The sequence below is a fragment of the Rhinatrema bivittatum genome, chromosome 5, assembly GCF_901001135.1.
Source record: "Rhinatrema bivittatum chromosome 5, aRhiBiv1.1, whole genome shotgun sequence".
NCBI lineage: Eukaryota > Metazoa > Chordata > Amphibia > Gymnophiona > Rhinatrematidae > Rhinatrema > Rhinatrema bivittatum.
This window is the reverse complement of record NC_042619.1, coordinates 348,493,973-348,521,491: the sequence shown is the minus strand read 5'-3', so window position 1 is coordinate 348,521,491 and position 27,519 is coordinate 348,493,973. Positions and strand designations below refer to the sequence as shown.

Below are 27,519 nucleotides of genomic sequence, written 5' to 3'. Positions count from 1 at the left end.
CTGGGGGGTGGGTTAGATAGGGAAAGGTGGGGGGGGGGGGGAACAAAAAAAAGTTCCCTCGAAGGCAGGCTGTGCGGCTCGGTGCACGCAGGCTGCCAATTTTGCACAGCCTTGCGCGCGCCGACCCCGGATTTTTGTTCGCGTCGGTCGCGCATACTTTTTAAAAATCTGCCCCTTTGTGTAAAAAGTGCCTACAGACTTTAGCACAGTGTTTTTCAACTGAATCATTGGAACAAACCTAACCAGTCAGGTTTTCAGGATATAAATAATGACTATGCACTACCTCCATTGTATGCAAATCTATCTCATGCATAGTCTTTGTGGATATCTTGGAAACCTGACTGGTCAGGAGGACTGGGTTGAAAACTTCCGCTTTAGCCTATACAGGCTGTTTGAAACTTAACTTGACTTTGGACATTCATCAGTCCATTGTTTATTATTTCATGTTAGCATGTCATGATATTGTAAGGTACTGTATGTCAAAAGTATGATTGTCATACAGTCCCTTACAGTATCATGTTCTCTCAACCTAGCTTGATGTTACCGAGGTAGAGAGTCCATCAAGCTGGGTTGAGAGAACATTGCACAAATCTCATCTTTGGGTGATTACAAACTGCATATATGATCCTACCCCAAAAAATATTTAAGAATATTTTGTTTAATATTTTATTTATATAAACACTCTAGGGCAGTGGTTCTTAAAACTGTCCTGGGGGACCCCTAGCCAGTTGAACTTTTTTAGATCACCTGCAATGAATATGCATGATATAAATTTGCTTGCAATGTAGGCAGTGCATATAATGTATCTCATGTATATGCATTGCAGATATCCTGAAAACCCAACAATCTGTAGACTCTCCAGACAGGTTTGGGAAGCACTGCTCTAGGGCAGTGGTACTCATGTCCATTTCTTGAGGGTCACAAACAGGTCAGATTTTCAAGATAATCTATCTCATGCGTATTCATTAGCAGTTTTCAAGCACACTACCTCAATCATATTCAAATCTATCTCATGCATATTCATTAGGGATAACCTAAAAACGAGGTCTTTTAGCAACCCTTGAGGTCTGAATGCGAAAATCACTATTCTAGGTTATTGCATTATTTATTTAGATTTTGGGGGTGCAGTTTTCAATCATTTAAGCTTCTTGTTCTTTTCTAGTTTCTTATCACTCCGCTTGATCACTTCAGAAGTACCGATTAAACCAGAGGCATATAACTTAGCCAGTTAGGTTTTCAGGATCTTCACAATGAATATACATGAGATGGATTTGTATGCACTGTCTACATATCTACCGCATGCATATATATTATGGATATCCTGAAAACTTGACTGGTGAGGTGTGTTTAGGGTTGCCAACTGGCTCCAGATTTTCAGGACAGGTTGATCCAGTCCTGGTTTTACCCTGTTGCATGCTGGGACTTATTCTGATTTCCTTATTGCATTCCCTAAGAAAAGCAAGGCTATAAGTATCTGCATGCAGATGAGTAAAACCAGGACTAGATCAACTGTCTTGAAAATCTGGAGCCAGTTTGCAACCCTAGGTGTGTCCCAAGGACTGGGTTGAAAATCATTGGATTAGTCACCAGTGAAACAAATGTTGACCCCCCCTTCTCTTTTCTCAAAAATTAAATCACAGTTAGGTAGAAAAATGTAAATACAATAGTGCCATAAATAATATGCAGTGAAGAGAGGATAACTTTCATTTTAAACTCTGTTCTGGGAGCATCATTTAACTAGTTTCTGTTTTGATCAGAGAAACTGTCTCATCCTTATGTTACAATTCTAGAGAAATGGTTAATATTCTAAAAACAGGTACAGGATTTCAGTGTTTCCTGGAGGATATTTACTATCCTATAAATTATAATTGAGCCTCAATATACAATCATAGTATATATTTTAATAAAGTATCAACATGATTACACATTTTATCTTTTCCTCTCTCTTTAGACTTAGGTGAATCCTCACCATGTCCAAAACCTGCAAGACTCTGGACTCCTACCGTGTACTCGTCATTTGCTAAAGAAAGTTTCTGCTATGCAGGGCTCCCCGATTACTATTCAAGAATCTATTGAAGACTATGGAGCTGTGGTATGGCCAGCTGTAAGTCCAACTTTTATATTTATTATCTTCAGCTTTCAACCAAAAGACTAAAACATTCTCATTAAGGGTCAGGTGTATTGAAGGATTTTTCCCATTTTGTGTCTAGAAAATTACTGATATAGAAAAATATTGAAGGTTGGAATCAATGATATTTGACATTACAAACTAAGGCCTGGATTTATCAAAATGCACTAAATTATCGCATGTGATAGAAAAAGGGGCGTGTTTTATGGTAATAGGCAGTTTATCGCAATTTGCGCTAATAGCTATGCGAAGCGCTAAGTTACCACAAATTGCGACCACTGGGGGAACCATGTTTACTATCAGAGCCACTGAGAAGAGGGAGAGAGAGAGAAGCCATAATGCCCTCACACTAGATAGGTATTTATATCTCTATGGGAGGCCCACCTAGTAACTCGAGTTGAGGTTTAGGTATTAGTGTAGGGTTTAGGGGCCACTTTGACATTCAAAGTGAGACGAACAACAGAACAGTGGTCTCTTGTGAAGATTTGATGACCTTCGGAGTGAGGAAACACCCAAAAATGAGATTTGTGCAATGTTCTCTCAACCTAGCTTGATGTTACCCAGGTACAGAGTCCATCAAGCTAGGTTGAGAGAACATTGCACAAATCTCATCTTTGGGTGAGTTTCCTCACTCCGAAGGCCATCACGTCTTCACAGGAGAGCACTGTTCTGTTCGTACATCTCACTTTGATTGTCAAAGTGACCTCTAACCCCTACACTATTTTTTATTTTATTTATTGGTTTTTGTATTTCGTCACTGGGGTTCCACCGTAATGGTTCACACAATAAATTACTAAAATCAACTTCCTAGGACTAAAAAATAAAACAAATTACAATCATTCAGATAAAAACATCTCATAAAACAATTAAATAAAATTATCCTACGGCTGCTCCTCCCGTCTCCTATTTTATAAATAAAAACACCCAAACCATCTTCTATAAAACAAGAAAAAAATAGTTAAAACTGTAAAATCATAGCATAAAAACAGAATTTAAGATGGGTTGGGGTAGGCCTCCTTAAAAAGCCACTAATACCTAACCCTCACCTCGAGTTACTAGGTGGGCCTCCCATAGAGAGATAAATACCTATCTAGCGTGAGGGCATTATGGCTTCTCTCTTTCTCCCTCTCTTCCCCCCTCCCCCCAGGGCCCTGATAGCTTGGCTGGCTCGGCATGTGCAAAAAACATCGCAACCGTGATAAAGCCCTATCGCACGGCTTTTTACAACTGAAAAAAGGGGAGTTAAAATTTGCGTTAAAGCCATGCGATACGGCTTCGCAAAACCGTGAGCCCAGCCCACTTGGCCAAAATTCCCATCCCAATATCCTTCCCTTTTTCTCATTTGCATCGCACCAAACGTTATGGTGTTTTCGCATGCGAAAGCACCATATAGCACTTTGATAAATGACCCCCATTGTCTAACTACAGCAAGGGTTATTTTTCCCTATGTGCATCACCTTGCACTTGTCCACATTAAATTTCATCTGCCATTTGGATGCCCAATTTTCCAGTCTCACAAGGTCTTCCTGCAATTTATCACAATCTGCTTGTGATTTAACTACTCTGAATAATTTTGTATCATCCGCAAATTTGATAATCTTACTCGTCGTATTCCTTTCCAGATCATTTACAGATCCCTGAAGCACTTCACTATTTACCCTTTTCCACTGAGAAAATTGACCATTTATAATCCTACTCTGTTTCCTGTCTTTTAACCAGTTTGTAATCCACAAAAGGACATCGCCTCCTATCCCATGACTTTTTAGTTTTCTTAGAAACCTCTCATGAGAGACTTTGTCAAAAGCCTTCTGAAAATCCTAATACACTACATCTACAGGTTCACCTTTATCTTCTAGGTGTTTGGGTAATTGCCAGGTTCTTGTGCCTGGTTTGGCCTCTGTTGGAAACAGGATGCTGGGCTTGATGGACCCTTGGTCTGACCCAGCATGGCAATTTCTTATGTTCTTATCCACATGTTTAGTAACCCCTTCAAAAAAATGAAGCAGATTTGATAGGCAAGACTTCCCTTGAGTAAATCCATGTTGACTGTGTCCCATTAAACCATGTCTTTCTATATGTTCTGTGATTTTGATCTTTAGAACACTTTCCACTATTTTTCTTAGCACTGAGGTCAGGCTCACTGGTCTATAATTTCTGGATCGCCCCTGGAGCCCTTTTTAAATATTGGGGTTACATTGGCCACCCTCCAGTCTTCAGGTACAATGGATGATTTTAATGATAGGTTACAAATTTTAACTAATACATCAGAAATTACATTTTTTAGTTCCTTCAGTACCCTAGGATGCATACCATCCAGTCCAGGTAATTCGCTATTTTTTAGTTTGTCAATCTGGCCTACAAAAGTTTCCAGGTTCACAGTGATTTGGTTCAGTTCGTCTGACTCATCACCCTTGAAAACCATCTCCAGAACTGGTATCTCCCCAACATCCTCATTAGTAAACACGGAAGCAAAGAATTAATTAAGTGTTTCTGCAGTGGCATTATCTTCCCTAAGAGCCCCTTTAATCCCTCTGTCATCTAAGTCCAACCGACTCCTCACAGGTTTCTTGCTTCGGATATATTTAAAAAAGGTTTTATGAGTTTTTGCCTCTGTGGCCAACTTCATTTCAAATTCTCTCTTCGCCTGTCTTATCAATGTTTTACACTTAAGCATTGTCAAGTTATGTTTTATCCTATTTTCTTCAGATGGATCCTTCTTCCTTTTTGAAGGATTTTTTTTGGCTAAAATAGCCTCTTTCACCTCACCTTTTAACCATGCCAGTAATTGTTTTGCTTTCTTTCCACCTTTCTTAATGCATGGGATACATCTGGACTGCACGTATTTTTAAACAATGTCCATGCCTGTTGAATACTTAACATTTGTAGCTGCACCTTTCAGTTTTTTATATTTTCATTTTATCAAAGTTTCCCGTTTGAAAATTTGGTGTTAGAGCTGTAGATTTTACTTAGTCCCCTTTCCAGTTATTAGTTTAAATTTGATCATGTTATGATTACTATTGCTAAGTGGCCCCACCACTGTTACCTCTCACCAAATCCTGCTTTTCACTAAGAATTAAATCTAAAATAACTCCCTCTCTCATTGGTTCCTGAACCAATTGCTCCATGAAGCAGTCATTTATGACATCTAGGAACTTTGGGGTAGATTTTATAAATTTACGCGTGCGCGTACTTTTTGTTCGTGCACCAGGCGCGAACAAAAGTACGCTGGATTTTATAAGATACGCACGTATCTTATAAAATCCGGGGTCGGCGCGTGCAAGGGGGTGCACATTTGTGCAACCCGCGCGCGCCGAGCCCTGCGCACGCTGCCTGTTCCCTCCGAGGCCGCTCTGAAATCGGAGCGGCCTCGGAGGGAACTTTCCTTCCACCCCACCCCATACCTTTTGGTGGCAGATTTACGCCTGCCAAAAGCAGGTGTAAATCTGCGCGCGCCAGCGCGCTGCTGGTGCGCCATCACCCGACCCAGGGGCTGGTCCGGAGGCCTTGACCATGCCCCCGGGCCAGCATCACGCCCAGACACACCTCCCACCCCGCCCCAAAATTTGTGCCGCCCACCCGACACGCCCCCTTTGCAAAGCCCCGGGACTTATGCGCGTCCTGGGGCTTGTGCGCGCCGCTGAGCCTATGCAAAATAGGCTCGGCGCGCGCAGGTGGGGTTTGGGGTAGGTTTTCGGGGGTACGCGTGTATCTTACGCCTGTACCCCTTTTGAAAATCTACCCCTTTATGTCTCTAGCATGTCCTGATGTTACATTTCTTGGTGGAATAAAAGATTGAGTCTCAGATTTTGGAAACAAACTCCAGTTTGGTAACATTGAGAAGTTGGATGGAGGAGGTGGATAATCTGATTTATTGCTGAAATAGTTCTTGATAAAGTCAAGCCACAGTTTCCTTACAAAGGGATTCTCCTCCTATTTGCAGAAAAGTCCTAGTGGATGAATACCAGATCCTGGTAAAAAAAAAATTGATACTGTTTGTTTATTGGAAGTAGATTCAGCATAACTTAATTTTGCTAATTGATGCCAATATTTTCTAGTTGGTGCTGAGAAGTTGACAACTCTGATAAGGATACAAAGGCCTTGCTTATTGATGGCCCTAGTGACTCTGCACTAGGCCACGCTATGGTGTTATCTTCTGCACCAATGATTTCTTGGCACCTGTAGGCACTCTCCTTATAGTTGAAGATTTTGGTAGCAAAAAGAAAAATTTCTTTCCCTCTATCAGAGGGGAAATGGTGCCTACACTGAGACTTGGCTAAGTCATGGCACGTAGCTTAAGAGTTTTTTTTTTTAATTTAGGTGCTGTTCCCTCAGCTGCTGGTGTCTTCCTTTTTATTGATCCAGTGGCTTGGGGACAACTTAGAAATTATTTTAGTTTATACCTTTTGAATTGCCCTTGAAGACATTCCAGGTGCAGGTGGCATGGTTAGGATTGTCACGTGTTGTGCCTAAGCAGTGGCCAGATCGGTCATGGCAATCCGACAGGGTCATCATGTAGGAACATTGAGGACACCTTTCTAAAGCTAAGTTTGATATGCACCATTGCAAAATGCTCCACGGCTAAGTCAAATTCAATTTTGATGAGAAATTTACATTAAATGTACATTAAATCTTGTTTTTTTGGAGGGGGGGGCAGACTCGTGAATGAAAAAGAAAAAGCCATAAGCTCTTTGAAATTAAAAACAAATGCTTATGGATAAAACCTGTGGAGACAGCAAAAAATCCTTTCACATGAGTAGAATAATAAAGATGGAGGACACTCGTGCAGCAGCCGTCCGCACATGCCCAAAAAGACCTCCTCAGTCTTTCCGAGCTCTAAGAGAGCTTTTCCTTCTTGGCACTGTCAAATGACGTCACCCACTCGTGTGGCTGATCATTGTCCTGCTTATGCATGAAGAAATTGCTCAGAGCCGATCACTTCATCTAAATAAACCTATAAGGGGTCACTTTCAAAGCTATTTATCAAGTTTTATATGCATAAATGGCTCTATTAAACTAGCCCTACGGCACAGTGCACATACATGTACTTTTATACAAACCACAGAGGGGCCTTCTGGGGGTGGAATTGGAACTTACAGACCTTTTGGATTACTAAGGGTATGCCTGAAAGTTATCCTATGTAAGTTATGCACTCTGAACAGCAAATGTAACTTTGTGACTCAGTGTGTGCGCATACAAATAAGATTTTCAAAGCTAACTTATGCACAGTAAAGTCTATTAGAACAAAGTCTGAGGTACTTTTATCCATGTGATTTGCCTCAAGTTTCAAAGCAAGCATATGTGCATTCTTTTGAGTTGAGAATTGCTGCAGGTGCAACATAGCCACAGACATTTCCACCTGCTTTGTGTGACTTTTTAAATGGAAAATAATGTTTATTTATTTATTTAAATCTTTTCTATACTGTTGTTTGGAGGATACTGTCACAACGGTTTACATCAAGGCACATAAAATTAATGACACTGTGATTTGCACATTTACAAGGATGCCATAAGGTTCGGTAACATAGTTAGTGATCAATAATGTTAAATGTAATTAATCATGTCCATGTCTCTATCTCTGTTTTTATTACAGAATTAACTTTAAAATTGTGACTTGTCCTTTAAAGACTACACACTTAGTGAATACAGCAGTGCTCAAGGATTTGAAAATGTAATCTGTGTATTATTTTTCCTTAGTCCAGAGAAGAAACGGCAGTGGTAGAATACATAACAAATGTCTGATGAAAATGTCCTCAGCTCCATTGGAGACTCAGACAGGCATGCAGATGTATTCAGGAACAGAGACTTAAAAAATTTAAAATACAGAATTCTCATGTTCTGTGTTTACATTAGTAATTGTGTAATCCAAATACAGCAAACCCCCCCCCCCCCCCAACAAAAAACATTATTTGTCATGTATGTTTAGTAGTCCATGCCAGTAATTGGTAATCAAACAAATGCCATTTAAATGAGAATCTCCTGCTTCCTGCTACAGCGAACAGGAGGGGAGGGAGCAATGCTGGCATGAAAAGAGCAGAGAGAAGATATTGTGCTCCTGACCGTTAATTAGCTTTCTGTTTAAATTTTCCAGGCAGCAGTTAAGAAAATAAAAGGCACCACCATTAAATGCTTGTTAGCTGAGCACTGAATAATGGGGCTTCAGTTGAATCATCTAAGGAGAAAAAAAATGTGAACTATAATTTTTTGTATTGTCTCACAGGCACTGGCCTTATCTCAGTATTTAGAAGACAACCAGGAAGAATTTGAGTTAAGAGACAGAAGGGTACTTGAAATTGGTGCTGGAACAGGCCTTGTATCAATTGTGGCAAGTATATTAGGTTGGTAATATTTGCTTAATGATGAATATTAGGACTAGTATTTAGAGTAAAATGGCAAATCCATCCTATTGGGGTACTGGTCAAACATGTGATATGAATAGATTGCTGTCTGTTTCAATGATTGTACAAGATGCCAAGTTTGTTGGACAACACACCGTAACAAGATAACCCAGCAAAAAACAGGATATGAAAAGAAAAATCCTCTGTTACACGTCTCTTTCTCTTTCCTAGGGGCTTATGTTACAGCTACTGATCTGCCTGATATACTTGGGAACCTAAGATTCAATCTATCAAGAAATACACAAGGAAGAAATCTACATCAACCTCAAGTGAGAGAACTGATGTGGGGAGAAAACCTAGAGCAAAACTTTCCTCGATCTTCATGCCTTTATGATTATATCTTAGCAGCTGATGTTGTGTACTACCATACATTTCTGGATCCATTGCTAACCACAATGAAATATTTGTGTCAGCCAGGGACAGTGCTGTTATGGGCGAATAAGTTCCGATTCAACACAGATTTTGAGTTTCTTGAAAAATTCAGGCGTACATTTGACACAACACTACTGGCAGAATTTCCAGGCTTGGAAATCAAGTTGTTTAAAGCAACAGCAAAAGTTGAGTAGGTTATGATGAAATATAAGCAATCTCCAAGGAAAGGATTCAGCAAGAGTAACCCGTATTTTATACATTTGCAGGGAGATTTTAAAAGCGTTGCTCGCGCAAAGGGCCCCATGCATGCAAATGTGGGCTGCGCACGACAAACATGAATTTTAAGAATTGGGGAAGTACGCACGTACATACCTGTGAGTGCATCAAGAATAAGGAGGCAGAAAAGGGATGGGGAATGAGCATTCTGGTGTGGGGCCAAGACTTACCGTGTAACCCCTAAATTTTGCAAGGCTGATCATGGCAGTGCATGCCATGTTACCTGCATAACTTTTCTACTGGTCTTGATGGGGCACAAGTCTGGAGATTTTGAAGCAGAGGGATCCTGAAGACAGGAGGGGGAGAGAGAAAGAGAAACAATCTGAAACTCTATATATCTCTCACTGTAAGGTGGGCACATTCAATTCAAGGTAGGTTTAGGGGGGTGGTGTAACATTGGTCTGCCTAGGGCACAATAATCTGTAAACCCCTTGTACCATCACCCCCTCAAAACCCACCTCGAGTTGAAGTTACCCCTCTTACAGTGTGAGATATATATATAGAATGCCAGATTCTCTCTCTCTCTCTCTCAAAGGCCCCATCCATATGTGTGTGGTTGGGATATTTTAAATGATGTGTGTACTTGCATGCACAATATAAAATTAAGTGTATTTTTGCTTGGGCGCATGTGCACTCCTTTTAAAATGTACTTGTTTGTTGGAACCTGAAGAAAACTTGTCCAAGTCAGTAATGCAACAAGAGGTCTATGAAATAGAATGAGTAAGTTTACTCTTTCAAAAAGTACAAAGACCAAGATACACACAATGAAGGCAATGGATAATACATTTAAAACTAATAAGAGAAAATATTTTTGTACTTAATGCATAATTAAGCTCTAGAATTCCTTTCCAGAGGATGTAGTGAAAGCTATTAGTATAATTGCATTTGAAAAGGTTTGGACAAATTCCTGGAGGAAAAGTCCATCAACAATTATTAAGGGAGAATTGCAGAAATCCACTGCTTATTCTTGGGATAAGCAACATGGCATCTACCCCTTGCGCTCCTGCCAGGTACTTGTGACCTGGCTTGGCCACTGTTTGAACAGGATACTGGGCTTGATGGACCCTTGGTCTGGCCAGTATGGCAAGTCTTATGTCCTTAGGATAGAGCAAGTTTGCTTATCATAAAGTTCTCCATGGACAGCATGTTAGCCATGATATGTGGGTGATGTCATCTAGTAGTACCAAACCGACCATTCTCTCTAAGGCTAGAGCTTTTGATCTACTGAACATGTGTGGGAATTCCCATACAGGCGTTGTCTCATGAGCAGCCCCTCATTTAATTTTACAGCAAATTCTAGCTAGATCGTAGACTATCCAAGAGAGGCAGGCTGGTATTTAGCAAGCTAATTCATTCTGCTGATAACTGAGAACATAGTCTATGGCAGGGGTGGGCAATTCCGGTCCTCGAGGGCCACAAGCCAGTCTGGTTTTCAGGATATCCCTAATGAATATGCATGAGAGAGATTTGCATGCACTCTGCCTCCGTTGTATGCAAATCTGTCATGCATATTCATTAGGGATATCCCGAAAACCAGACTGGTTTGTGGCCCTCGAGGACCGGAATTGCCCACCCCTGGTCTATGGTAAGCAAACATGCTCTCTCTCCATTGACAAGCAGAGCTGAATTAGCCATGACATGTGGGGAGTCTCAAGGTGAGGGTTGCAACAGAGCATTTACTGAATAAGCAACTCGGATCCCACTATAGAGAGTAGACTACTTGATGAATAGACTACACAAAACTGCTTGTCTGAATCTATTGCAATTATTTGAGAGATTGTCCAGATAGTAATGTTGCAACTTTGCAGATGTCTTTGATACATATGGCTTGAAGATGTACCACTGATTCAGCCATGGCTGTAACTTGATGGTGTCTATAACTTGTAGGCCTGCTAACATACAGCACTATGCAATACAATCTGCTAGTCAGTTGGACAATGTACATTTAGCTACTTCTCTGCCCAGTCTGTTAGGATCATACGAGACAAATAGTTGCAAAGTCTGATAATGTGGCTGAGTTCTTATTTTGTAATAAGCCAAGGCTATTTTACAGTGAGATATACACACACTTTCTCATTGGTTTGACTTTGGGGAAAAAAGTAAGTACGGTAATAATGTGGACATCATTTAAAACTTGGTTTGTTGTCTGCTATTGCCAAGAGAGCTGAAGCCAGCTCTCTTTAGAAATGTGAAGTAACAAGAAATTTTATTTTGGAGACATGTGACAAGAAAATAGAATGCTCTGAGAGAAAAAGAAAGCATGCGTTAAAAATCTGGCAAGCACATCAGTGGATGAAAAAAAAGGCTGAGACCCAGGCATGTTCATAAACTACCTTGGGTTTGTATGATGTCACCCACTTGTGTAGTTGACTTTTTGTCTATGGAGAACTATTTTCTGCCTTGCAGTTTAAATTATTACTCTAAACACTGATTACAGTGTGTTATTTTGTCAAATAAAATATGCATAATTTTAAAACTATGCGCAGAATGTTGGGGTGCACAACATTACCCAGATACATATTTTATTCCATGGCATTCTCAATGATTTCCCACAACACTGAATATATTAGCAAAAACGTTTATACACCCAATTCTTGTGAAACAAGAAACAGATTTAATAAATTTTCATATTTGTTTTTATTATAATTATAAAAAAATCTTAAGGTATCAGAATGCATATGATGTTCTTTGATCTGCACATTTATTCTGCAGCAATTTACATAATTGTGTGTTCCTTACACAGTCATATATATAACTTTACAGTACCTGATTAAGAAGCATTAAATGTCTGGCACTTGAACAAGATCATTCTTCTTTAAGTATTTTGGGTACTTCAGATAGTAACACTAAACATGATTTGCAGATCAAGATATATAAAAGCTCAAATGACCGAATGATATAATGAGGTGGAGAGAGTCTGTCTTGAGAATTTAAATATAAATGATAATACAGGTAACATTTTATTTCTTTTCATCTAATAAATAAAATGTCAGCTATTATGGATACAGTTTATTTTAAGGCTTTCATACAAATGAAATATTAACAATTTAAAACTCTTTCTTTACATAGGAAAGAGCTTTCACGGGTTTGCCATAAAGAACAGTAAATGGATCTACCACTCATGCAAGAAGCCTATCACAGCCCAATTTCAACAAGTATTATATTGCACACCAGTGTCTTTTCTGATAAATACAGACAATTTAATAATCAGCATCTGAAAATGGATGAAAACATGCTATATAAAACCAAACATTTTCCTTTTTTTTAATAACATCAATTATAAAATCTTAGTTGAAATTTCAAAAAAGACAATAGTCGGGAGGAAACATAACTGGAAGCCAGTTTTCAGTAAATGATGCACAATGAAACCATCCAAGTAACTTCATCATCTATCAAGAAAAGCAAAAAACATGCTCCAGTTAAACAAGAATGCCATGAAGGGATATTTTTCACAAATGTTCACTTTCCTCTTTGTCTTGTGCAATCTATATAGCAATGCTGCTTACCTGTAACAGGTGTTCTCACAGGACAGCAGGATGTTAGTCCTCACATATGGGTGACATCATCAGGATGGAGCCCAATCACGGAAAACTTCTGTCAAAGTTCCAGAACTTTGACTGGCCCCTACTGGGCATACCCAGCACGGCACCAACCCTGCAGCCAGCAGGGTTCCCCCCTTCAGTCTTATTTAAAAACTACAGGCAGTGCCAAAAATTAAAATAATAAAACGTTACGAACCCAACACCGCGGGGCGGCGGGCAGGTTTCGTGAGGACTAACATCCTGCTGTCCTGTGAGAACACCTGTTACAGGTAAGCAACTCTGCTTTCTCACAGGACAAGCAGGATGGTAGTCCTCACATATGGGCGAGTACCGAGCTGAGGATGTCCAGATATGCACCAAATGTACCCAAAGGCTTGCAACAGGCAGAACAACTGGGGTGGAATTTGGTAGAGGGCATCTTGAACCCCACCGGGCAGGCGGAAGGGTGTTGGCACGTCATGTTGTAAATAGGTTGCACAAGACAGATTGGCCGAAGATGGAATCCTGTCTTCCGGCTTTGTCCAAGCAATAGTGGGCTGCAAAGGTGTGGAGAGAACTCCAGGTGGCAGCCCTGCAAATGTCAGGAAGCGGCACCAATCGTAGGTGTGCTACTGAAGTTGCCATGCCCCTCACAGAGTGTGCTTTAACACGTCTTGAAGTGGAATGCCCACTTGCTGATAGCAAAAGGATATGCAGTCTGCTTACCCACAGGCTGTCCCAACTTGTTAGGGTGGAAAGAGACGAACAACTGAGTGCTTTCCCTGTGAGCAGCAGTACAGTCTAGGCAGAATACTAGAGCCCGTTTACAGTCAAGGGTATGCAGAGCCTGTTCTCCTGGGTTGGCATGGGGCCTGGGAAAGAAGGTAGGTACTATGATGGATTGATTGAGATGAAAATCCGAAACTACCTTAGGTAAGAATTTAGGGTGAGTGCGGGGTACTGCCCGGTCCTGCAGAAGTTTAGTGTAAGGTGGACAGGTAACTAGGGCCTGCAATTCACTAACTCTGCGAGCTGAAGTGATAGCCAAAAGGAAAATCACTTTCCATGTGAGATATCGAAGTTCACAAGAGTGAAGAGGCTTGAATGGTGGTTTCATGAGCCGACCCAAAACCAGATTAAGGTCCCAAGAAGGGGCTGGAGGACGAAGTGGAGGCTTGATGTGGAGCAAGCCCTTCAAAAAACGTGTTACTAAGGGTTGTACTGATATGGGGACATCCCCGACACCTTTATGGAAGGCAGCTACTGCACTGACATGCATTCTGATCGAAGAAGTCTTAAGACTGGACTCTGATAGATGCCAGAGATAGTCCAGAAACTTCGGGATTGGATAGGAAAAGGGGTCAAGGGACTGAGAAGAGCACCATGCGTGAACTTTTTCCATTTGTAAGAGTAAGCTTTTCTCGTGGAAGGCTTCCGTGATGCAATCAAGACACAGGAAACTGGTTCAGAGAGGTTAAGTGGCTGAAGGATTAACCTTTCAACATCCATGCCGTCAGGGACAAGGTCTGAAGATTGGGATGGCGTAGGCACCCATCATTTTGAGTGATCAGAAGCGGGTCCTTTCCCAAGGGAATGTGCCTGCAGATAGAGAGATCCTAAAGTATTGGAAATCACACTTGGCGTGGCTAGTGAGGTGCTATCAGGATCATGGTTCCCTTGTCCTGCCAGAGCTTCACGAGAGTCTTTGAAATGAGAGGAAGTGGAGAGTACGCATAAAGGAGACCGCTGGCCCAGGAGAGAGCAAAGGCATCGCGTGATTGCGAGTGGTGACTGCGAATGAGAGAGCAGAAGTTGTCTACTTTGTGGTTATGGACTGACGCAAAGAGGTCTATGCAAGGGTAACCCCAGCATTGGAATATTGTGTCCGCTATGGTGGGATTCAGAGACCACTCGTGCGGATGGAAAGTGTGACTCAGCCTGTCCGCCAAAAGATCATCCACTCCCAGCAAGTAGGTTGCTTTGAGGTTCATCGAGCGGGAAAGGGCCCATGCCCATATCTGTGCAGCTTCCTGACACAGGAGGTAGAAGCCCGTTCCCCCTTGTTTGTTGATGTACCACATCGCAACCTGATTGTCGTTTGAATCAGGATGGCTTTGTTTGATAGGCAATCCTGAAAAGCGTTGAGGGCATATCTGATCGCCCGTAGCTCCAGGAAATTTATCTGGTGTTTGACTTCCTCTGGAGACCAGGTTCCCTGAGCCTGCAGGTCCCCTACATGTGCACCCCACCTGAGGTTGGATGTGTCTGTTGTTAAGGTAATTTGAGGTTCTGGAGCCTGAAATGGAAGGCCTTAAATGAGATTGGAGTGGTGTATCCACCAGGCTAGTGACAGACTGAGCTGTTTGGTAACCTGGATAATTCTGGACATTGGCTGACAAGCTTCAATCCACTGGTATTTTAAGGTCCACTGCATCACTCCCATGGCAGCACTCCATGAAGTTAGCATGGGGCACATTTAAAACTAATCGGAGAAAGTTCTTTTTTACTCAACGCACAATTAAACTCTGGAATTTGTTGCCAGAGGATGCGGTTAGTGCAGTTAGTATAGCTGTGTTTAAAAAAAGATTGGATAAGTTCTTGGAGGAGAAGTCCATTACCTGCTATTAAGTTCACTTAGAGAATAGCCACTGCCATTAGCAATGGTAACATGGAATAGACTTAGTTTCTGGGTACTTGCCAGGTTCTTATGGCCTGGAATGGCCACTGTTGGAAACAGGATGCTGGGCTTGATGGACCCTTGGTCTGACCCAGTATGGCATTTTCTTATGTTCTTATGGCTAGACGAGCCATCGGAGTGACGTGCACCGAGGATGCCATGTGACCCAGCAGTATGAGGAAGCGATGAGCAGTTGAAGATAGTCGAGTCTGTAGGTGATGCGCCAGAGATGCTATGGTGAAAGCGCGATCCTGGGGGAGGAAGGCTTTTGCCTGAATAGTGTTTAGGTCGGCCCCTATAAAGGATAGGGTTTGGGATGGAGCTATCTTGGATTTGGGATAGTTGATTAGAAACCCTAAGGAGATCAGGGTGTGGATAGTGAGACGCAGGGAGGCTAGTGCGCCCTGCTGAGTCGGAGCCCTTATCAACTAATCGTCGAGATAAGGGTAGACATGCACACCCTGATTCCTGAAGAAGGCTGCGACTACCACCAGGCACTTGGTGAATACTTGTGGAGCGGGCTCTAGGCCAAATGGTAATACACGGTACTGGAAGTGACGAGGGCAGACCAGGAATCGCAGGTACTTGCGATGAGATGGAGAAATTGAGATGTGTATGTAAGTGTCTTGGAGATCTAGAGGGCATAGCCAATCTCCTGCTTGTAGCAGAGGAAGTAGAGCGCCCAAGGTTACCATTTTGATTTTTTTTTTCTGTAAAAATTTGTTTAGGGCGCAGAGGTCCAGTATTGGGCGTATGCCACCTGACTTTTTTGGTATTAGACAATACCAGGAATAAAACCCCTGTCCCTGCTGGGAGAGGGGCACTGGCTCTATTGCTCGGGATTTGAGGAGGGATGAGACCTCCTGTTCGAGCAAGGGAGAGTGGTCGGACGTCCCCCACGTCAGCCAAGGTGGAGAGTCTGCTGGAACAGTCAGGAAATTTAGGTGTTAACCCTGAGTGACCGCTGCATGTACCCACTGGTCTGCGGTGACTGTATGCCAAACACTGTTGAAGTGGCACAGCCGACTGCTGACCGGTATGGATGGAAGAGGAGGTTGGCTTACACTCTCTCTAGGAAGGAGTCAAAATCCTGACGCTGGTCCATGCTGAGAAGCTGGCTGAGACTTTTGAGGCCGAGTCTGCCTGGATTGACCTTTTTGGTAAAGTCTGGAAGGGCTCCTCTAGAAGCCAGAGGAGAAAATTTTCTTGACTTGGAAGCCGGCCGCTTAGAGTCACGCCTGAAAATTCTCTTAGGGGCAGAAGGAAACTCAGACGGCACAGAAGAAAGCTGGCGCAGTGTTTCATGGTGGTCTTTCAACTGCGCCACGGTCTCTCGGATCTTTTCTCCAAAGAGATTATTACCAATATTTGATCTGCCAACCTGTCTTGGACTTCTGGTTTTAAGTCCGAGGATTTGAGCCAGGCCCATCTTCTTGCACTAATCCCCACTGCAGACACTCTAGAGGCAGTTTCAAAGATATCATACGCAGCGCGGACTTCGTGTTTTCAAGCATCCAGACCTTTTTGAGCCAGAGTATGAAGCTGAGTATGAAGTTGAGCCTGGAGTTGCTCTGGTAAAGAATCAGAGAAATCCTAGATCCTCTTAAAAAGGTCTGTTATACTGGGTCATGTATAACTGGTAAGAGGCAATGCGAGATATGAGCATTGAGCCATGGAAGACACGCCTGCCAAAAGCATCCAGGAATTTTTGTTCCTTTCCTGGAGGAATGAGGTTTTGAACGTCGTGCCTTCTTTTGGGCTGATTCAACAACAGAGTGATGATCCAGCTGTGACTTTTGGAACCCAGGAGCTGACTGCACAAGATAGGTGGCATCTGTCTTGCAGTTGACAGGTGGAACAGAACCTGGGTGTTCCCAGTTTCTCTTCAGGAGATCAAGCAGGATTTCAAGAATAGGTATAGACATGATTTCCTTAGGAGCATCTATAAATTGGAATACTTCCAGCATTTTGTGCCTAGAGTCCTCTTCTGTGTGAAGTTGAAAAGGAATGGTTTCAGACATTTCCTTGATGAAATTAATAAAAGACAGATCTTCTGGTGAAGAACGTCATCTTTCATCTGGGGGAGAGGGCTCTGATGGTAGATCATCTGTATCTTGGGACGAATCATTGGTCCAAGGATCATAGGGCTGATCTCCAGCACCTAGTGGGTCTCCAGCAGGGAGAAATGGTACTAATCCTGAAGGACCAGGCCTAGGCATCGGTGGCACCGACAGCATCAATGGAAGCACTGAAGGGGCCGGTGACAGCAATGGATGAGTCGGTGGTAAAATCCCAGATGGTGGAATGGGTATCTGTGTTTCCTCATCAGATGATAATGGAATCGGTGTGGAAGGCACCGGACCCATCGGTTGCTCTTGGTTTCATTGGAGGCAGGGCACCGATCAACGCATCCAGTCTACCCAGTAGCTGTGCGAGTGCTATGGGAATCGGATCGATGATCGGTACTGGCGTCAATGGAGGTGGGAAGCCTTGAAGTGCTTTACAGATGGCCTCTTGGATCATCCGATCCAATTCCTCGTGGAAACCTGGGGCATGGAACCCCGGCTCCGGAGTAGGAGGCAGCACTGGTGTAGCCAGAGGGTCCACTAGTGAAGGTGGAATCGCAGATCCTGGCACCACTTAAGGTGGGGAATGCCTCGGTGACCCGGTCACAGAAGAGGATGGGCCCTTTCCTGGACGGGGCTTCTTTACCGGTGGCTCTGTCGACGCCGATGCCGAGGGCTTGCCTGGATCGGCAGACTGAGCTTTGCGATGACTGTATCGACATCTTTCTCGATGATCTCCTCGGTCTTTTTCTCTAGACATCGTGTTCGGACCCCAAACACAACACAGACTCTGTGCGGGTCAGTAATGGACATTGTTCGAGTACAGTCGGGGCACCGACGAAAACCAGATGCCATGACTCAGTCAAACATTTAGCCGTGGTGCAGTCGATGGCCAGTAGGCCCCGAAGGACTAACTCGTCGAGAATAGACCGCAAGAAGGGTAAAACCTTACCTTTTGACTGCGGAGTATGGATTTCGATAGGGGGACCCCTATGGGGTAGGTTTTTTTTTAAATTTTTGAAAGAAGTTCCATGAGGAAAATTCCTGGAAGGAATCTCAAGAGAGCTCCTTAACCTGCGTGGCTACTGCTGCGCGGAAAAAAGAAGACTGAAGGGGACCCCTGCTGGATGCAAGGTCAGTGCATTGCTGGGCATGCCCAGTAGATGCCAGCCAAAGTTCTAGAAACTTTGACAAAAGTGTTCCGTGATTGGGCTCCATCCTGATGATGTCACCCATATGTGAGGACTAACATCCTGCTTGTCTTGTGAGAATGAAAGAATTTGTTCTTTTTGTTAGTATGGTTTTACTGCTATTGATTTTATATTTCTTGATTTGTTTTGAGGACTGGTGATGTTTCTCTTTTTCTTTGTTACACTGCATACAGTCTCTCTGGCTTGTTGCGGTTTCCAGTTCAGTTTTTGTCTGTATGTTACTAGTTATGCTTTGTTAGGTGAGGTTTTCTGCTGGCGTGTAGGGCTCTATAGCAGCCTGACTTGGTCTGTTTTCCTAATGGACCAAGTGTATTAAAGCCTGGTGTATTATTTTCAGTGTTGCCTTGTCTTAGGTGGTAACTGAGTGCTGGAAACTGGTGTTTTGGTATGGGATGTTTACTTTTTATGCAATTTCTGTCCAGACAGAGTACTTGTCTTTTCCTTGTGTCATTCTTAACAATTAAAATAATACTGGACCTTTATTTTTTATTTTTGCCATGAATTGTAATGAGCAGTGTGTCACGATGGGAAAAAGGTTGAGAACCACTGCACTATAGTACATCTGTTAGTTTATGTTAATATTGTAGCTGTCAATGCTCTGTTAAATTTTGAATATGTTCTGTGTAGAAATCCATTTAAAGTCTGCTTTCAAATAAACCCAATAAAACACAATGATGTAACTTTACAGTAATGATCTATACAGATAAAAACTAATTTCACCAGCTAATGTATACACATACTTTTTGCTGAAATTTCCAGTAAAAAGCATAATCTGTGCGTTGACGAAATGGTAAGAAAATTACACTGGAAATTTCTTGTGAATGTAGCAATATAAAGCTATCAGGGCCGGTGCAAGGGTATTGGGCGCCCTAGGCGACCCTTGCGCTGCCGCCCTCCCCGGTCGCGCCCCACCCTACTTGTTTCGGCACCGACTGTGTGCTTCTCAGGGCGCCGAGCTGTAGGGGGCGCCAAAGAGCCATGTGGTGCCGCAAGCGGGGCCTACCCCACTCGCGGCAAAGAGAAATAGAAACAGTCGGCACCGAAATGGGGGGGGGGGGGGGGGCGCGACACAGTGTCTATTTCTGTTTGCCGCTTATGGCACCACGTGGCTGCTCTTCAGTGCCCCCTATGGCTCGGCGCCATAGGCGACAGTTGAAGTTTGCCTAATGGACGCGCCGGCCCTGAAAGCTATTATACTGCACTGTTTTAAACCTGAAATATCTTAGAAACCACCCCCAAAGCAAAATGCATAAGCAATCCTATCCTCCAACTAAGCTTTTCCTGGCTAGTGATTTAGCTTATATGTTGGACTTTCTCTTTTAATTTCTGAACATATAAGGAAAAACTATTCACTTGCCTGTAGACAGTTTTTCCAGTTTTCTTTTGTTGGTTTCTCCTCTACAAGTTTTGTTGCAAATTTGAGACCTCTCCCATACATTTTATTGACCAAAGCATGTTTATATGCAAAAGGTAAAACCTACAAAAACACAAAGTACGTGAGAATAATAAACTAAAATGTACTCAATGCTTCAAGTAGTCTACTAAATATAATCACTCCCCGCTGCTGATGGGGACAAATGTAACAATTACAACAACTCTATATTCCCCACCCCTTCAACCAATATTTTTTTCTTTTTTCTTTTATATTTCACCCTTTCACAAAAATATTAAAAGTAGGGAGAGGATAGTTCCATACATCAACTGCAACTTGCTACCATAGCCTTGTATGCAGTGTGATTGATAATACTAATCATGAACCAACCTCCTTCCTACCTATGGTTTGTTTTTATTAAATCTTCTATGAAAAATTTTTTTTTAGTGAATCTTATATATTTTAACCCTTCTAATTCATCTTAAATAATTAAAGTCCATCAATGATTCGTCTGTAACTTTACTTGTATTTCGATAAAGATGATTTTTCCTTACTAATCGTAAAGGTGTCACTGAACTTCAAAAGCGTGTCGCTCTTCTATTATTGCTGTTGGTACTCGATTCTCTCTAAACAATCATTACTTGTAAATGAGGCTATCGCTTTATTCTTTTCCAACCGGAACACTTCAATTCTACTTCTTATTCATTAATAAGTACTGCTAGCTAATCCTTAAATGTATATACGGCAGCTACTTCAAATCGAGGCACTTCGATGTTTGGACACTCAGATGAAAACACATTCATTCACATTCAACCGCCGCTTGTGTCAAATTGATAATTTGTGGCTTATTATATTGCTTGCATCTTTATGAATGTGAATACTATATTTCGAATAAATGTATAAAGTCCTCTTTAACCGTTACCTCCCAATCCAACTGATGGTTACCTGGTGCCAACAAATTTTAAAATCTTCTACGCCGTACGCAGTTTTTAAAAAAATCTTACAAATACATTGAAAAGATGGCTTAAACCTCCAACGCCTTATACATCTTTAACAACGCGAGTTATCTTTTTCAAGGGAGTCTGTCGCCCTTCTCCTTACTGTCAGGTCGCTCTTTATCGCTTGAAAAGCATTTTATGAACACATGTTCATAAACCACCCCCAATGATTTCTTTGCTTCGGTGTTTACTGAAGAGGATGTTGGGGAGGTACCCGTAATGGAGAAGGTTTTCATGGGTAATGATTCAGATGGACTGAATCAAATCACGGTGAACCTAGAAGATGTGGTAGGCCTGATTGACAAACTGAAGAGTAGTAAATCACCTGGACCGGATGGTATACACCCCAGAGTTCTGAAGGAACTAAAAAATGAAATTTCAGACCTATTAGTAAAAATTTGTAACTTATCATTAAAATCATCCATTGTACCTGAAGACTGGAGGATAGCAAATGTAACCCCAATATTTAAAAAGGGCTCCAGGGGCGATCCGGGAAACTACAGACCGGTTAGCCTGACTTCAGTGCCAGGAAAAATAGTGGAAAGTGTTCTAACTATCAAAATCACAGAACATATAGAAAGACATGGTTTAATAGAACAAAGTCAGCATGGCTTTACCCAAGGCAAGTCTTGCCTCACAAATCTGCTTCACTTTTTTGAAGGAGTTAATAAACATGTGGATAAAGGTGAACCGGTAGATATAGTATACTTGGATTTTCAGAAGGCGTTTGACAAAGTTCCTCATGAGAGGCTTCTAGGAAAAGTAAAAAGTCATGGGATAGGTGGCGATGTCCTTTCGTGGATTGCAAACTGGCTAAAAGACAGGAAACAGAGAGTAGGATTAAATGGGCAATTTTCTCAGTGGAAGGGAGTGGACAGTGGAGTACCTCAGGGTTCTGTGTTGGGACCCTTACTGTTCAATATATTTATAAATGATCTGGAAAGAAATACGACGAGTGAGATAATCAAATTTGCAGATGACACAAAATTGTGCAGAGTAGTTAAATCACAAGCAGATTGTGATAAATTGCAGGAAGACCTTGTGAGACTGGAAAATTGGGCATCCAAATGGCAGATGAAATTTAATGTGGATAAGTGCAAGGTGATGCATATAGGGAAAAATAACCCATGCTATAATTACACGATGTTGGGTTCCATATTAGGTGCTACAACCCAAGAAAGAGATCTAGGTGTCATAGTGGATAACACATTGAAATCGTCGGTTCAGTGTGCTGCGGCAGTCAAAAAAGCAAACAGAATGTTGGGAATTATTAGAAAAGGAATGGTGAATAAAACGGAAAATGTCATAATGCCTCTGTATCGCTCCATGGTGAGACCGCACCTTGAATACTGTGTACAATTCTGGTCGCCGCATCTCAAAAAAGATATAATTGCGATGGAGAAGGTACAGAGAAGGGCATCCAAAATGATAAAGGGGATGGAACAGCTCCCCTATGAGGAAAGACTAAAGAGGTTAGGACTTTTCAGCTTGGAGAAGAGACGACTGAGGGGGGATATGATAGAGGTGTTTAAAATCATGAGAGGTCTAGAACGGGTAGATGTGAATCGGTTATTTACTCTTTCGGATAGTAGAAGGACTAGGGGACACTCCATGAAGTTAGCATGGGGCACATTTAAAACTAATCGGAGAAAGTTCTTTTTTACTCAACGCACAATTAAACTCTGGAATTTGTTGCCAGAGAATGTGGTTCGTGCAGTTAGTATAGCTGTGTTTAAAAAAGGATTGGATAAGTTCTTGGAGGAGAAGCCCATTACCTGCTATTAAGTTCACTTAGAGAATAGCCACTGCCATTAGCAATGGTTACATGGAATAGACTTAGTTTTTGGGTACTTGCCAGGTTCTTATGGCCTGGATTGGCCACTGTTGGAAACAGGATGCTGGGCTTGATGGACCCTTGGTCTGACCCAGTATGGCATTTTCTTATGTTCTTATGTTCTTAAAGCAAAATGTTCATAAAATGCTTTTCAAGCGGTAAAGAGCGACCCGACAGTAAGGAGAATGACGACAGACTCCCTTGAAGAAGATAACTCGCGTTTATCGAAACATGGCCATGTCGGGAGACGAGAACAAAAAGCTAAGTAGATCGGGAACGCATATTCAAACGGTGGAAAAAAAAAGAAAAAAAGACGATGGGGATTTATGTGTGTGAAAAAGACGCTGAAGATTTAACATGTATCTGTTACGACAGCTATATAGTGAATTATCAATGACATATAATAAGTTAAAGATGTATAAGGCTTTGGAGGTTTAAGCCATCTTTTCAATATATTTGTAAGATTTAAAAAACAAAACGTGTACGGCATAGAAGATCTTAAAGTTTGTTGGCACCGGGTAACCATCAGTTGGACTGGGAGGTAACTGTTAAAGAGGACTTTATACATTTATTCAAAATATAGTATTCACATTCATAAAGATGCAAGCAATATAATAAGCCATAAGTCAACAATTTGACACAAGTGGCGGTTGAATGTGAATGAACGTGTTTTCATCTGAGTGTCCAAACATCGAAGTGCCTCGATTTGAAGTAGCTGCCGCATTTACATTTAAGGATTAGCTAGCAGTACTTATTAATGAATAAGAATTAGAACTGAAGGGTTCCGGTTGGAAAAGAATCAAGCAATAGCTGCATTTACAAGTAATGATTGTTTAGAGAGAATCGAGCACCAACAGGAATAATAGAAGAGCGACGCACGTTTGAAGTTCAGTGACACCTTTACGATTAGTAAGGAAAAATCATCTTTATCGAAATACAAGTAACGTTACTGACGAATCATTGATGGACTTTAATTACTTAAGTTGAATTAGAAGGGTTAAAATATATAAGATTCACTAAAAAAAATGTTTCATAGAAGATTTAATAAAAACAAACCATAGGTAGGAGGGAGGTTGGTTCATGATTACTATTATCAATCACACTGCATACAAGGCTATGGTAGCAAGTTGCAGTTGATGTATGAAACCATCCTCTCCCTACTTTTAATGTTTTTGTGAAAGGGTGAAATATAAAAGAAAAAAATATTGGTTGAAGGGGTGGGGAATATAGAGTTCAAGTATTCTACTGACAGAAGCAGCAGAAACATCAATTGCATGTCAAGACTTTCCAGTAGGGATGCTTTTATCAGAATAGCCACAACAAATATGAATGATATATTTATGTACATTAATTTTAAGAATGTTAATTTTGACTACCCTGAAAAAAATAAGATTTGTTTTTAGCCATTGAAGACTAAAGTTTACCATCCCTACTTTATGACAGGCCTTAACAAACATGACTATATAATATGAACAGCAAAATTCAGCTCTAGATATAACAACTACTTAATTTCAAATCCAAAGCTAAAAGAGAAAAAATCTTTGGGTAGCGGTGGAATAGTTTATATCATTTACCTTCAAGTCTGTTCAAATTCAACTGAGATAGGTAGTGATTTAAGTCACTACCATCTGAAACCTGTCTGGCACTTATATAAAATGAATTCACTTTTACTTTAATGTCAAATTTGATATTCCACCCCGCATGAAAACATTCCAAAGCAGACCACAAATATCTCAAAAGTCATAAGATAAACACAATTAAGCATCAAGATGTAATCCATAGATATTATGCCAGAAATTAATTAAACATCAGAATAATACTAACAGTAATATGTCTCTCAGAGATCCTTAAAAATTATGGGGGTCCATTTTCAGCAACTGTATGGCTTAGCTAGTCTAATTGGCTAACTATAGGACAGCCCTACGGATAACTCTGCTCTGCCCAGAAACTCCTCCTGCCCTCCTCCAGAACGCCTCTGACTTATGTGGCTAGAATTTAGCAGCATACAGCAATGAATATCGCCAAATAGCCATTTAGATGGATAACTTTTCAATTATCTGTCTAAATTGGCTTTTGAATATCAGCTTCCATATTTCACTGGAAAAGTTTATTTATATAACCAGTCTCCATGTTTTCCTTAAAGAAAGTTATAAAGGCTTTGAGCAGATGTCTAGTAGAACAATATTGCACATATTTAAAGCAAAGTAAATAAAAGCATAAAGATGAGTAAATGCCAGCTACTAGAACAAATCGGTGGTATCAGTTCAGCTCCCACTGTCAAGTTTCCACATCACAAAAAACTACCACCTCAACTATACATTAAGTTTGCATCGATCAAGCACAAATTTGATATAATTTCTTCTGTCTTAACTGATGGAGAGTTTGATTTTTTTTTTGTTTTTGACAGAAACTTGGCTGTCACAAACTGACTGTCTGCTTATTAATCTTTATTGCCCAACCACTTACTCTGATTTGCAACATACTAGGGTAGGTAGGAAAGGAGGTGGTGTAATGATCTTTTATAAAAACATTTTAAAACTGCAACTTCTTTGCACTGTGACTGATCATGGCTGTGAAAGTTTAGTTTGCAGGGTCCCTGATAAGCCGTATAGCTATCCAATCCCTATGGTGGGAGAACCTGAGCTGGGAGGGGGGGTCACTAGTTGGAGGCAGTGCACAGCATGTGGTATACCCGACTTCGATGCAATGGGGGCTGTCTGTCACCAGGGCCCACTGGCCTCGGAGCGGCAGCAGACCAGATGCCCCCGCCCTTTGATTGGGCAAGGCGGGTGACTGGGAACACCATGAAGATAATTACCTCCCAGAGGGCAGGACCTTGCTTGGTTGCAGAGGGCCACGGGCTGGAGGTGACGTGCTGCCTGCACAGAAGTGGGTGCTTTGACAGCTCTATGTTATGGCTTGGGTAGACTGTTATATTGTATGTTGTTATTAATAAAGCTGCGGCCAATTTTACCCCACATCTGGTCTCTTTGTGAGTGTGTGCTGCTGTTGCTCCTCCCCTCCTCCCTTTTAGCAACAAATTGTTGCAGCTGCCTGGGTTAAAAGCTTTCATTTGGATGGAATCAAAAGCTCACTTACACTTGCAGACCTTGGATTTATAAAGTTGAGAGTTTCTCTTGCTGTCGTTATTTAAAAGCATGATACTGGCAAGTCAACATGACGTTCTGCAAATAAGGACACTAACTGTGCCATTCAGTTTTAGAAGACCACATACAAAAGATCTGTTTTATACAAAGACAATTAGTACTAAGCATTACATTCTATTTAGATTGTGTTCTTGCATTACATCAACATTGAGTATGCAGAACTTTCCTTGGTTGAAGAAAAAAAGGTATAAAGGGTATAACCTTTGCATCACAAATATCAGTCCACTTTGCAGTCTCCCAGTAAATTTCCGATATAACATCCAGGCAGCTTTCTTGATCTTCTTCTTTACTTTCTGTATCATTCGAAACGGCACCATCTTGGGACTGAAGATGAAGAACTTTGTCTGCCAAAGCACTTCCTTTTCGACAGAGGGCATCAATTAGCGTAGACTTCTGCTTTTCCATGTCACTGTGTCCAAAAGGTATAACATTAATACAAGAAACAGAACTAAGCATTCTCTCAGGTTCTCTCAAACAGGTTACATTATGGTAAGGATAATCACAATGGTTTCCACAGACGCTGAGGTGCAGTCAAACCAGACAGCATCATATGGTGCAAAAGCCTTATTGGGTGCAATGTTTAGAACACAGAAAGGATATAAAGTCTACAGAATATTTCCACTAACTTCAAAATCTGTAGAGTACTGATGGAAGAGGGAGTAGGCTAGTGGTTTTAGTATCCGACTGTTTCATCTACTGACAATAGCTTTGACCTTGGGTAAGTCATTTTGAGGTCAATATTCAAAGGGATGTAAGCCAGCTCAGCCAAAGCCTTTGAAAACTAGCTGACCTAACCGGCATAATTTCACAACAGCTAAATTTAGTTGGACAACTTCTGGGTGGACCGGGGGCAGGATCAAAAAGTTAGGGTTTTAGCACTGATTTTCAACATCAGTCACCCAAATCTGGGAACTGTAATGCCAGTGCTAAATTTGTCTGGCCACTCTTCCTCTGGCTCTTATAATTAAACAATAAAAAAAAAAAAAAATCTCATCGATCCTGAGCGGTTTCCTCCCTCCAGCTCTTTAAAAAACATGGTTCCTGGGTCTTCCCAACCCCCTATTTCTCTCTGACCACCCTTAAAAATATATTTTAATACATTTCCCCAAGCTATGGCTCCCTTGCTTTTAACTTTTAAAAGAAACGATGGCCAAAACAACCAACCACTAGATGTATCAGGTTAAATAAGTTTACTGCTGGAGAACAGAGCAAGAAAGGGGTGTGAGATTCTGGACTCCCTTCAAGGTGATGGAATCCACCAGGGAAGGGATGACACCTGCATTGTGCCTGCAGTTCATTCTCAGGCTGGACTAGGGTTGGGAAAGCTGCTGACCCGCATTTCTCTCTGCTCCTTGCCATGATTTAAGGCCCCTGGCAGTCAGGTGGTTCCCTCGGGTGGCTAGTTTGTGCCTGTGGCTCACTCCCGGGCTGGACCAGGGTTGGGAAAGGTACTGCTCCAATCTTCTCTATCTCATACACACACACTTGCTCTCTCACTCACT

At 41.6% G+C, this 27,519-nt stretch overlaps 2 protein-coding genes across 4 annotated transcripts in view; one reads left to right on the top strand and one right to left on the bottom strand.

Moving 5' to 3' along the window:
- Positions 1–10,071, top strand: part of METTL21C (methyltransferase like 21C) — a 48,736-nt gene extending 38,665 nt beyond the window's left edge. Inside the window, 4 exon segments of the mRNA XM_029604538.1 lie at positions 1,952–2,043; positions 2,045–2,104; positions 8,346–8,463; positions 8,695–10,071. Of these exon segments, the coding sequence (XP_029460398.1) occupies positions 1,952–2,043; positions 2,045–2,104; positions 8,346–8,463; positions 8,695–9,089 (665 nt within the window). The 3' untranslated portion in view covers positions 9,090–10,071.
- Positions 10,072–10,773: 702 nt separating this feature from the next.
- TPP2 (tripeptidyl peptidase 2) overlaps positions 10,774–27,519 on the bottom strand; it is a 315,654-nt gene continuing 298,908 nt past the window's right edge. For 2 of the 3 annotated variants that reach the window (XM_029604518.1, XM_029604519.1), the window contains 3 exons: positions 26,219–26,426; positions 20,004–20,123; positions 10,774–12,560 (listed from right to left, as the gene is read on the bottom strand). In XM_029604518.1, coding sequence (XP_029460378.1) covers positions 12,471–12,560; positions 20,004–20,123; positions 26,219–26,426 — 418 coding nt within the window. In that variant the 3' untranslated portion in view covers positions 10,774–12,470. Of the gene's footprint in view, positions 12,561–20,003; positions 20,124–26,218; positions 26,427–27,519 lie in introns of those variants that run through there. The other variant, XM_029604520.1, reaches the window with a different exon arrangement.